A 12,500-nucleotide genomic window follows, 5' to 3' on the forward strand; every position below is an offset into this window, starting at 1 on the left:
AAGAACAAACTAGACACTGCGAGATACAAAGACGGGACCCTACGAGCATAGCTCCCCTTCCCGTAAGATACAAGTAGGTAAATACAACTAGGTAAATACACACACACACACACACACACACACACACACACACACACACACACACACACACACACACACACACACACAGCGGAAACTTTATTACACGGCTCGGTGGCGGATTGACACTGGCCTCACAAGCCAGAGAACCGAGGTTCGATTCCCCGGTCGGGCGGAGATAAGTTGGGTTTGTCTCCTTTCACGTGTAGCCCCTGTTCACCTAGCAGCGAGTAGGTACGGGACGTTAGTCAAGGAGTTGTGACCTTGCTGTCCTGGTGTGTGGTGTGTGAGTGGTCTCAGACCTACCCAGAGATCGGCTAATAAGGAGCTCTGAGCTCACTGCCGTAGGGTGGTGTCTGGCTGTCTCGACAGAGACTGCAGCAGATCCGAGGTGAATACACACACACACACACACACACACACACACACACACACACACACACACACACACACACACACGCGCGCGCACACACAAGTACCATAGGTCTCGCGTCACAAGAACTTAGTTCATGGGTCTCGCATCTTCGACCTCAGGATATTCGACGGATTTTCCTTGTCCTTGTCCTTGTCCTGGTCCTTGTCCTGGTCCTTGTCCTGGTCCTGGTCTTACGGGAGCTACACCAGATCTGGTGAGCGCCAGCTGCCCCAGCAACATATCTGTACCTTGAACATTCCCAATGCACGTTTTCCTTTTCCACCGTTTTCTTTATCTGTTATTCTTCCATATGTTTTTTTTATTTGTTCATGTGTTTACTTGTTTATTTATTAAATTTGTTTATTCACGTATTCTGTAGACTTATTTTGTTCTTTATTTATTGGTTATTTTTGTCCATTCATTTGTAAAATTATTTATCTTTATTTTGTTTATTTATTTGTTTACTTTGTAATTAAATATTTCATTTTTCATTTATGTTCTTTTAGGCTGCAATTTGCTTTTAGTCTTTTCTCATTACACTTAAACTTTCGAGCTCTGATCGTGTTTGTTGCCTCTTTCCCACCCCCACCCTCACCCCCATCCCCCATATCAACTCCTCTTTTCATACTGTATATATATTTTTCTAAGTTTACTATATATGCTTGTCCTATTGTGATGCTTACAATTTCCTATTTTTATTTCTTTTCATTTTTCGTCCACACTTACTAAAATTCATGAATTCTTGTAGTGTAATATACGAAAGCGCTCTGCTTCGTTAGCTTCGTTTTTCCAAGTGGTCTACTTTGCGTATATATATATTATATATATATATATATGTATATATATATATATATATATATACCGGGTATATATTTCATAACTTGAAGTCTTATGTGTTGCGATGGCCTTTATATATTCTATTATAGCTTTTACCAGCCGATTTTATTCGTTTGATGGGCAGACTCGAGACACCATGGGTTCTTGATCGATGAAGACACGCCTCAACTCGTCTTCCATTAACCAGAATAAAAGAATTTAAGATTTTCCAAAGGGATGGGACATCATTACCAAAGATGTTAAACACAAGACATTTTTTTCTTCTTTGACCACCTGTCCTCTTTTCGGAATTTAATTTTTTGTTTATTTATCTATTTATTTATTTATTTATTTATTTATTCATTCATTTTTCCGTCACAGTTGGAGGCTGACGGAGACTACCGGGCCTCCTCTTTTCGGAATTTATTTATTTATTTATTTATTTATTTATTTATTCCTTTCTTTCCGTCATAGTTGGAGGTTGACGGAGAGTACCAGTCCTCCTCTTTTCGGAATTAATTTTTTATTCATTTATTTTTTTTTCCGTCATAGTTGGAGGCGGAGAGTACCAGTCCTCCTCTTTTCGGAATTTATTTCTTATTTTATTTTCATATTTTATTTTTTATTTATTCATTTTTCATCACGGCAGGATGTTGAAGGAGAGCACCAAGCCCCCTTTTTTAGTTTTTTTCTTTCTTTCTTTTCGTCACAGTTGAATGTTGACGGAGAGCACAAATCCTCCTCTTTTTGGAATCTAATTTTTTTTTTCTTTTCTCTTTTTCCCATCACAGTTGGAGGTTGACGGAGAGGTAGAGGGCGTGATCGGGGGGTCCAAGGCCCTCTTCCTCGAAAAGGTCAGACAGAGCAATGCCGCGTGCCAGTCGGGCGACTTCGAAACGGCCGTGGCACTCTACACAGAAGCCATCGCCCTCGATCCCCATAACCACATCCTGTACTCGAACCGGTCGGCCGCTCACATCAAACTCGCCCACTTCGCTCGAGCTCTGCAGGACGCCATCAAGGCGAGAGAACTCAACCCTAAATGGCCCAAGGTCAGTTCGGAAGGCATTTTCTTTCCCTTTTTTTTTTTTTTTTTTTTTTTTTTTTTTTTTTTTTTTTTTTTTTTTTTTTTTTTTTTTTTTTTTTTTTTTTTTTTTTTTTTTTTTTTTTTTTTTTTTTGTGTTTTTTTTTTTTTTTTTTTGTTTGTGTACCTGTTTTTATGTTTTGTTATTAATGGGTCGTGGATATTTTTTATTATGTTATCAGTATTTTTTTTTGGGGGGGAGGGTTATGGCATTTTTGGGACATGATAAGATTCGGGGTTAATAAGCCTACTTAACCGTCACTAACCATCACCAACCATGCACGTGATTCACACACATGCAAGATGGTACTCGTCTTTGGCAAGACCTCCCACGCTAAAAAAAAAAAGGGGGGGGGGATAAGTAAATGGGGTTTTTATACGACTTTGGGATGGATATGACATAATTCCAATTCTAATTAAGGTATCATATGGGGTTTCTTGTTTGCTCTCTAGTAAAATTCTAGGTTTCGGATTTAGGCCTATTCATCAGTAAACTAAGATTTTACAGCATTATTTGGTTAAGCTAGGTTAGGTTAGTTTAGGTTTGATTGGAGTAAACTTGGTTAGATTAATGATCTAGTTTGAGCTGGTGACTTGGGATTTCGATGTTAGATGCGACCTGTCATGTTTTGTTGTGGAAATTCTTTTCTTACCGGTAGGACACCTTATTGGACACGATCTAATGGGACCTATTAGGTAGCGGGTTCTTCCTTTCTTTCACGTAACCCGCCTTTAGGAAGACATACCTGGATATGGAAATAAGCCCCCGCCGCAAGAGACTCGAACCTTTACCTTAGCGACTGCTTCGCTTAGGGAAAGGTTCGAGTTCTTGCGGTGGAGCTTATTTCCTTTTGTCAAAATGACACACGTATCGGGATGTATACATATACTGAATGGTTCCCATTGAACAGATCAACATCTGACTTGACCCATTGCGCTATCAAGAGGGATACCTCTTGATAGCGCAATGGGTTGAAAAGATGTTATACCGGGATATGTCTGTCGGGTGGGAACATACCGAAGGTTTTTGTGTATGTAAGTGATAAAAGGCCCGGGTTCCTTTTGCTTGTGGGAGAGGTCGGCGTCAGGGAGAGAAGACAGATTCAAGAATGCGTAAGATTATGTTTGGAGGCTTACACGATCTGAGATTTTGAACTTAGGTCATTCTTGCACGAAGCTATCCAAGATTTCTGATTTTTTTTTTATGCCCCCTCAGAGAGATGAAAGAATTCGAAAATGTTCGAGAATCGCTTCTTGAGAAATGGCAATATGCTATGCATGGCAAGGCACTATTGGGGGGCAAAAATACGTTCCATAGGATCATAAGTACTTTGTAGAAAGAGGGTAGAGGGGAGTGGAGTATGTAGGGGATGGAATGGGTGGGAGTGGTTTCTATGCCTTTGTTTTTTGGCTACCCCCCGTGTAAGGTGGAAGAAAGCCTTTGGTATATGTATGTATGTATGTAAAAGTACTCTGCAGATACAAGTAAATAATTGTGGTTTTACACAGTTTCGGTAACCGCAGTATAAAGTTCTTTAAAGTAAAAACTAATTTACAGTTTGTTTACTCAATCCTTCTGCTCACATGGAGTACTAAGGAAACTCAATTGGAAAAATGTTTGGCAATACTGTTGTAAATAAGATAGGCTTCTGAGGAGCCGTTGGGGGAGATGGACGAGATCACCTTGCGACAGAGCACAGAAAAAAAATAAACGCCAGTTGGTACAGACGGAGTTTAACAGACTCGCTAATAGATTCAGAATATTTGTTTGTATCACTGATGTCAAATGGTCCAGATTCTTCCCGTTAGGTCATCGTTCGTTGACCTGGTTCGGGATTCGGGGAGTGAGGTCACGAGGGATGGTCAGGTACTTTGTTTTGTTTAGATCGATCAAACCAAGGAAAAGTAAGTTTGGTTGTCAGGTGGGACCTAGCTTAGAGGAGAGGTTGAGGGAGGTTCTGAGATCTGTTTCATAGATGACGAACTGGGCTGTAGGTATATGACATGATTTGGATAGAGTAGTTGGTCCTAACATTCTCTCTCTCTCTCTCTCTCTCTCTCTCTCTCTCTCTCTCTCTCTCTCTCTCTCTCTCTCTCTCTCTCTCTCTCTCTCTCTCTCTCTCTCTCTCTCTCTCTCTTTTTTTTTTTTACTTGGGCAAAGATTTTTCTTCTTCAAAGTTATCCAGTTAACCTCTCCACGGATCATCACGTAGGGTAGCAAGTTTGCGATGTGTTCAAAGCGTTGATGTGAATCCTACGGACACGCTGGTTGGACCAAGTGAGATTGCCCTCGATGACTGTCGAACGAAGAATTTCTTTCTTTATCTTCTGTGTCTTTGTCACACGCCGTCAGTGTTGCTTCTTTGTACGAATTTTTGTAGCTCAAAATATTTGTTACTATTGTAACATAACGTTCAAAAAGTGTTATGTAATGGAGATTATATATATTCTAGAATCAGTTTTATAGCTCAAATAGCAAAACATTTGTTGCTATTGTAGATTTAAAATTGTTACGCTTAAAAAGTGTTATGTAATGCAGATTATATATATTCTAGATTTAAAATTGTTACGCTTAAAAAGTGTTATGTAATGCAGATTATGTATATTCTAGAATCAGTTTTGTAGCTCAGATAGCAAAGTATTTGTTGCTGTTGGATTTAGAGTTGTTACGTTCAAAAAGTGTTATGTAATGCAGATAATGTATATTCTAGAATCAGTTTTGTAGCTCAGATAGCAAAGTATTTGTTGCTGTTGGATTTAGAGTTGTTACGTTCAAAAAGTGTTATGTAATGCAGATTACGTATATTCTAGAATCAGTGGATCAGCCATTCATATGAATTATATTACTACACATTCAGTCCTAATTTTCCTTCTCACTGGAACTATGAAATTCCCCACTTTGGGGAGAATTCCCCAGTTGTCGAGAGCTTCTCTGGGATAGAAAGATAAAAACAAAGCTTAGAGAGAAACAAGACAAGAAGAGTTAGGGACAAGGTTTAGAGAATCAGGGACAAGGCTTAGAGTTAAGGACAAAGTTTAGGGAGATAGGAACATGGTTTAGAGAGACTAGGAAAAGAGTTAGAGACAGAGAGGGAGTTTAGGGAGAATTACGAACAAGGTTAAGAGAGGTAGAAAGAAGGTTTAGAGGAGCAGAGAGAATATTTAGGGAAACTGGGACAATATTTAGGGAAACTGGGACAAGGTTTAGGGAAACAGAGACAACATTTAGGGAAATAGAGACAAGATTTAGGGAAATTGGGACAAGGGTTAGGGAAATTGGGACAAGGTTTAGGGAAACAGAGACAAGATTTAGGGAAATTGGGACAAGGGTTAGGGAAATTGGGAGAAGGGTTAGGGAAACAGGGGCAAGGTGTAGGGAGACAGAGGGACTAGGTTTAGGACGAGTTTAAGACCAGGTTTACATTAGGTTAGGTAAGGCAAACTTTATAGACCAATACCAATTTGGAAATTATTCGTTAAACCTAATTCTGTTTTGACCAATGTACACTGGAGCTTTCTTATTAGGGTCACATCTGGCATGACATCTGTTTCCGGTGTGACAGATGTTACATTACACCTGTCTTGAACAATACTATATTTGTCCTTTTGTGTGCCGACAATTTAGTCTTTGTGATATAAGGAAGCCCCCTTTTTGCCACGATGACAAACTTCACCGATTTTGTTCTGGCTTAATGCGGGTGGATTTATTCACCTGATGCTAGGATCCCGTGCTAAAGGGTCTTATGTCTCTGGGGGAAAACCAAAATCTCCTTAGGCGGCAAAAAGGACTTTGACTGATTCGTGTCACCGTTTGTTGGGAGGCGATAGATGCGGGAGATTTTGACTATTTCCATGTACAGTATTGCTGACCCTTATATCTATTTCTTCGTCAAAAAAAAAAAAAAAAAAAAAAAAAAATCCCTCGACTTACGCCACATGTGTGTTACTATGGAAGCTTTCCTTTTTACGATATGTTTCTTAGAACATCATTAGAAAAATAACCTAGAAATAAATATGCTGAGTAAAACAGCCCCTTTTATAAACCCGGTATGTTGGTCAAACACGGATTGAAAGAGAGAGATATATAGATAGATAGATAGATAGAGGGAGTGAGAGTGAGTAAGAGGCGTTCTATCAAATAAAAATCACACAATTTAAGTCAACTAAAATAGCCAAGTATAATTACTATGATGAGATCATATAGAAACTAATTAGAATAATTTCAATGCAAAATATCATGTCTAATCTACATCGATGTAAATCTTCCATCGAACTGAACTCCACGTAACTCAGTTCAGTCCAACCCAGTCTAAACTCTCAACCTGTTGATTTACAGTACTGCCGTTCTACTGTAGCAACCCATCTCAAACTTCTTAATCCTCCTTTTTAACCTAACTGACCCAATCAGACCTACTTGACCAAACTCAGGAGACAGAACCGTTAGCCCTGTTCGATGTAGCCTCATAATAACCCGCCTGGGTTTAGCCTCACCCAACCCCAGGCGTCATCATCTGGGGTTACCTGACCCGACCAGGCCTATGGAACTGCCTCCCCGACCACAACACCAGACCCATCGCAGGGGCCATGCTAATCGACGCAAATTGCCCGTAATTGCCCCATGGACGGAAGTATCGCTGCCTTGTCCGAAACCTTTGTGGCTTTCAAGCCCTCCAGTCATCCTGTCCTGTAGTTCCTGTATGGAGACGGATGCGGCTGTGGAACGGATTGCGTGGCGGGAACCTTGTTTCGGATGATTCCCGAAAGTTATCGTCCAAGATGGACATACTCGAGTACCACCTTGTGTGTCCATCTTGGAATCGTCAGTTCTGGAAAGATCCTCGTCCAGATTCTCCCTCTTCGGTGACTGCTTCCAGACGCTGAGGTGTCTGAGGGCTTTCAAGAACCTTCCGAAGTTCTGGAATACTTTTGCGATGAGAACAGGAGACTCAGTTCGAGAAGTGCTGTAAATGTCCTTGGGAGAGGAGGAGGAAGAGGAGAAGGAAGACCTGGAGGAGGAGGAGGAGGAGGAGGAGGAGGAGAAGAAGAAGGAAGACCTGGAGGAGGAGGACCTGGAGAAGGAGGACTTGTAGGAGGAGGAGGAGAAGGGGAAGGAGGACCTGAAAGAGGAGGAGAAGGAGGACCTGGAGGAGGAGGAGGAGGAGGAGGACCTGGAGAAGGAGGACTTGTAGGAGGAGGAGGAGAAGGGGAAGGAGGACCTGAAAGTGTAGGAGAATGAGGACCTGGAGAAGGAGGAGGAGGAACTGGAGAAGAAGGACCTGTAGGAGGAGGAGGACATGAAGGAAGAGGAGGAGGAGAAGGAGGACCTGGAGGAGGAGGAGGACAAGAAGGAGGAGGAGGAAGAGGAGAGGGAGGACCTGGAGGAGGAGGAGGAGGAGGAGGAGGAGGAGGAGGAAGAGGAGTAGGAACTGGAGGAGGAGGAGGAAGAGGAGAAGGAGCACCTGGAGGAGGAGGAGGAGGAGGAGGAGTAGGAACTGGAGATGGAGAAGGACAATCGTCGACTGCAGCTTCGGCCGTAGTTTAGTGGTAGATGGCCTTATCAGCGACCCATCTTCGTCCCTTTCCGCCCACGGGGTGGAGACGACCCGGCTGAACCCAGCCAATTGTGGCGCAGGGATAAGAATGCAAGAAGTCAAAGCAGGTTTTGATTGGACATCACCACCTCTCTTACAAGGATGAGGGGCTGATACTAAAAAAAAAAAAAAAAAAAAAAAAAACTTTGGATACCATATTGAGTGCACCTCAAGTATTCAGACTTTGAGTCCCCTGCAGGACCACCGGGCTGTCCAATGTGCGGACCATACATTTCACATGGTAATGGTGTCATTATATGCTTTATTTGAGTTGGTTGAATGAGTGATCGCGGTAAGGCATAGAGTGTGTCTCGTTCTCCAGGGGATAGGCCGGTGATCCTGCATGAACTATTGTGACTGAACACAAGCGCGCGCGCGCGCACACACACACACACACACACACACACACACACACACACACACACACACACACACACACACACACACACACACACACACACACACACACACACAAGCGAAATTATTTGGTTCTAAGACTGTTCAAAAATGAGCTTGACCCAAGGTGTCATACAATAATGCAAATATATTTTAAATTTCTTTTGCATTAATAGTTTTGTAAACAAAAAATAGCTTTCATTAAAACAGTGACTGCACATAGATACGTCGTGGGTGAGGTTCGGCTGTCCTCAATTATGCATTGGGACCTTGTCGATTCTGTATGAATTTCATTTTACGCCTAGATTGATTGAAACAAACCCGTAGATGAAATCTTATCTAATTATACTCTTTTATAATTCCGATATCATTTATAATATGAACCCATTCTTATATATATATTTTTTATGACAAAGAACCTTGTTTATGAGTTAACGAAACTCTACAAGTGTGTTCATCTTTTGTTGTTGAATATTTAGGGTCTAGGACAACTGCCCCCCTGGACAACTACCTCCCTCCCCCTCCCCACGAACAATTGCCCACCCCACCCCCATTCATACAACTGCCTCGGGCAAATACCCCCCAAAAATGTAATTTGCAACAAATATCCTGGACAAATGCCATCCTAATAAGACCAACATTGGGATAATCAAAATATCTCGATAGAAGAGCGGGAGGAGGAAGAGGAGGAGGAGGAGGATGAGAAGGAGGAGGAGGGGCAGAGGGAAGGGAAGTAGGGGTGAGTAGGGTACGAGATGGAAGGGAGAGTAAAGGATGAAACGTAGGTAGAAAAATGAAAACTGTGGGGAAGTTTTAGAAGCAAAGAGACGATAGAGAAGTTGTAAAGCGAGGAAAAGGGTAAAAAAAAAAATAGGAATGGGAAGGTGAAGATAGAAATGAAGAATAGAAAGAAAAAGTAAGGATGATTGAAAGAGGATAGGACGAGGGGGAAGAGGAGGAGGAGGAGGAGGACGAGGGGGAAGAGGAGAAGGAGGAGGAGGAGGAGGAGGAGGAGGAAGAAAAGGAGGAGTGATGGAGAAATGCTCATTGTTCTGGAAGCCGAGGAATGTGATCGTGATGGCAGAAGAGGCAGCGGCGTTGGTAGGGAGGGAGAGGTGTTGGGGAAGATGACGTGGTGGCGATGGGGAGGAAGGGGAGGGTGGTGGGGAGTGGGGTGGAGGATTTTTTTTTTTTTTTTTTTTTTTTTTTTTTTATGTCCGGGCATATATCAGACCATTTTCTCCTCTGCCAGCCAATGTTTACCACTTAGCTGAAGAAAATCGTTTGGTGACAATTGGGATGAAATTTGAAAATTGTCTGTAGAGATCAGAGGGTCATGGAGGTCCTTCAAGGTTAGATAGAATCATGTGACGTCAGACGGAAGGCGACCTAAGATCGACATTCTTCAAAATGGCGGATCATTCTAGAGGTCAGCCTCGCAGTGTCTCAAGAAAATCTACTTCGATCAAGATTCTCAATGAGGATCGGCTCTTCAGATGGTTGTAAAGATGGCGAGAGGAAGGTGTCAAATGGCATTTAGGTGGTGAGTTAGGAGAGGATAGATGGCGATCAGCTGGCAAATGGTGAGCAGTTTGAATAGTGTTGATTGTATTAAGATGGAGATTGAGTCAGATGGTGTAGCTGGCTGGTGGTAAGTGGCGATCATAACCACAGACACAGACACAGACACAGACACAGACACAGACATAGACACAGATACAGACACAGACACAGGCACAGACAAGGAAACGGAAAGTGGGGTGTTTTTGTGATGGGATGGCTTAGGGGAGATCACCGAAATATTGAATAACAAGAACAATATCAATAACTAACAATAACAATGACAATAACTTAATACGCACGTACGCACGTTAGCGCTCTCTCTCTCTCTCTCGCGCGCACGCACACACACACACACACACACACACACACACACACACACACACACACACACACACACACACACACACACACACACACGCACGCACAACATATGTAGGACGAATTAATAACAACAAGATGAACAACATCAATAGTAACTACAACAACGACGATAATGACGACAAAGATGACGACAACAACAACAGAACAACAATAACGACATGAAGCACAAGTATAAGAAATACAACAAGAAGAACAAGAGCAAGAACATAGAACATGAACATGTCCAGGAGACTGGATAACAATACCACCCCCTTCAAAAAAAAAAAAAAAAAAAACTCCATCAATCACACTCACCGGCATGACGTCACAGCATTCCAGGTAGTCACATTCCTGATTTCGTAACTACATGGTAGATAATCTACCTTTATGGATGAAATGGACGTGTGTGGATTTGGTAGACTACACAAGGTGTTCAATTCATTCCATCACGCCAGGTAGACGGGGACTTGTGCTTGTATTACCTGATGGTTTAACTACTTGGTGTCTACTTGTCAGGGAGTAATACTTCTGGATTAATTACGCAGGTTTTGTTTACCGTAATTACTTACTACCTAATAGGTCTATTGCACCATAGATTACACTTGTAATTCTGGTTGTTTGCCCAGTTCGTCACTTGGTAAATTCTGGAATGGGAGATTTTGACCAGAAGGCTTACTTCCAGCACTTGGGTCCTGGGGGGGGGGGGGGTATGAGACTTCTTCTCTCCTTCCCCCCGCGTCCTTCCCTCCCCCTCACATTTCTCCCCCACCCCATTGTTTCCTCCGCCCCCACTTCTTCTTCTTCTTCTTCTTCTTCTTCTTCTTCTTCTTATTCCTCTTCTTCTTCTTCTTCCTCTTGTTCTTTTCTTCTTCTTCTTCTTCTTCTACTTCTTCTATTACTTCTTCTTCTTCTACTTCTTCTTCTACTTCTTCTTCTTCTACTTCTTCTTTTCTTCTTTTTTCATCTTCTTCCTCTTCTACTGCCTCTTCTACTTCGTCTTCTTCTTCTGCTTCTACTTCTTTTTCTTCTTCCTTTTCTTCTTCCTCTTCTTCTTCTTCCTCTTCTTCTTCCTCTTCTTCTTCTCCTTCTCCCCTTTTTTTTCCACCCCCCTTTTCCTCCTCCATTCCAGCATTCCATTTCAATTCCCCTTTTCCATTCCAGTCACCTAACCTACACCCACACCCACATCCACATCCTCTTCCACACCCATCCACACCCCTAATCAACCCGCAAGACCAACATCCACTCAAATCATCCCCACATTGGACCCCGTACCCATGCCCGGGTCCACCCGCCCTCTTCTACCATTGTCGCCTCCCACCGTGGCGGATTTACAAACCCGAGGTGCCGACTGGCCCCGGCCCAGCCCGGCCTACCCTCTCTCTGTCCTATCTGATCACCTGTTTGCGCCCCTTCTCCTCCTCCTCTGTATCTGTCAACAGCCTTCGGTCGTCCTCCTTCGTACGTACGTTGCTGGGATTCATGAGCATCCTACTCCCAAACCCTCACCCCCACACCTCCCTCCCTTCCCATACCTTCCTTCCTTCATTCATATATTCATTCATTCATTCATTCATTCATTCCTCCCTCGCTTCCTTCCTTCCTTACTTCCTTCCTTCCCTCCTTCCTTCCTTCCTGCTTTCCTTCCTTCCTTCCTTCCTTCTTTCCTTCCTACCTCCCTTCCTTCCTCACTCCCTCACTCCCTCACTCCCTCTCTTCCTTACCCATCCCTCTTTTTTTCTTTCTTCCCTCCCCTTCTTCCCCCATGCCTCCCTTCCCTTCTTTCTTTCCCTCCCCTCTTTTACCTTCCCTTCTCCCCTCCCGTCATTTCCTTCCCTTTCCTCAGTCCTCCCTCCTCTTCCTCCTTTTCCCTCTCCTCCCTTTCTACCATCCCCACCTTCCTCAGGGTCCCTTTGGGACAAGCTACCTTTCCTTTCTTCAGTTCGAACCCTCCTCTCCTTCATCTCCCAAACTTCTCTCTCCCCATCGCCTCCTCTCTCTCCCTTTTCCTTCCTCCCACCTTCCCCTCCCCTCCCCCACTTTCCTTGACCACATACTACCCTTAACCACTGCCACCCCCCCTTCTCGCTAAGCAGCCTTATCCTTTAATATCCTTTCCGTTGCCTTCTCTTATCCTCTCGTTCCTTCACGCAATCTCTCTCCCTTCCCATCTCTCCCTGTGTTTCTTGAAAATACA

The 12,500-nt window shown here is 43.1% G+C and overlaps 1 protein-coding gene across 1 annotated transcript in view; it reads left to right on the plus strand.

Moving 5' to 3' along the window:
* Window positions 1–12,500, plus strand: part of LOC143040093 (tetratricopeptide repeat protein 28) — a 374,508-nt gene that overhangs the window by 112,949 nt on the left and 249,059 nt on the right. Inside the window, exon 2 of the mRNA XM_076210776.1 lies at window positions 2,101–2,361. Within this exon, the coding sequence (XP_076066891.1) occupies window positions 2,101–2,361 (261 nt within the window). The remainder of the gene's footprint in view (window positions 1–2,100; window positions 2,362–12,500) is intronic.

The sequence above is a fragment of the Oratosquilla oratoria genome, chromosome 27 (genome assembly GCF_046742065.1).
Source record: "Oratosquilla oratoria isolate Oo_2021 chromosome 27, ASM4674206v1, whole genome shotgun sequence".
Lineage (NCBI taxonomy): Eukaryota > Metazoa > Arthropoda > Malacostraca > Stomatopoda > Squillidae > Oratosquilla > Oratosquilla oratoria.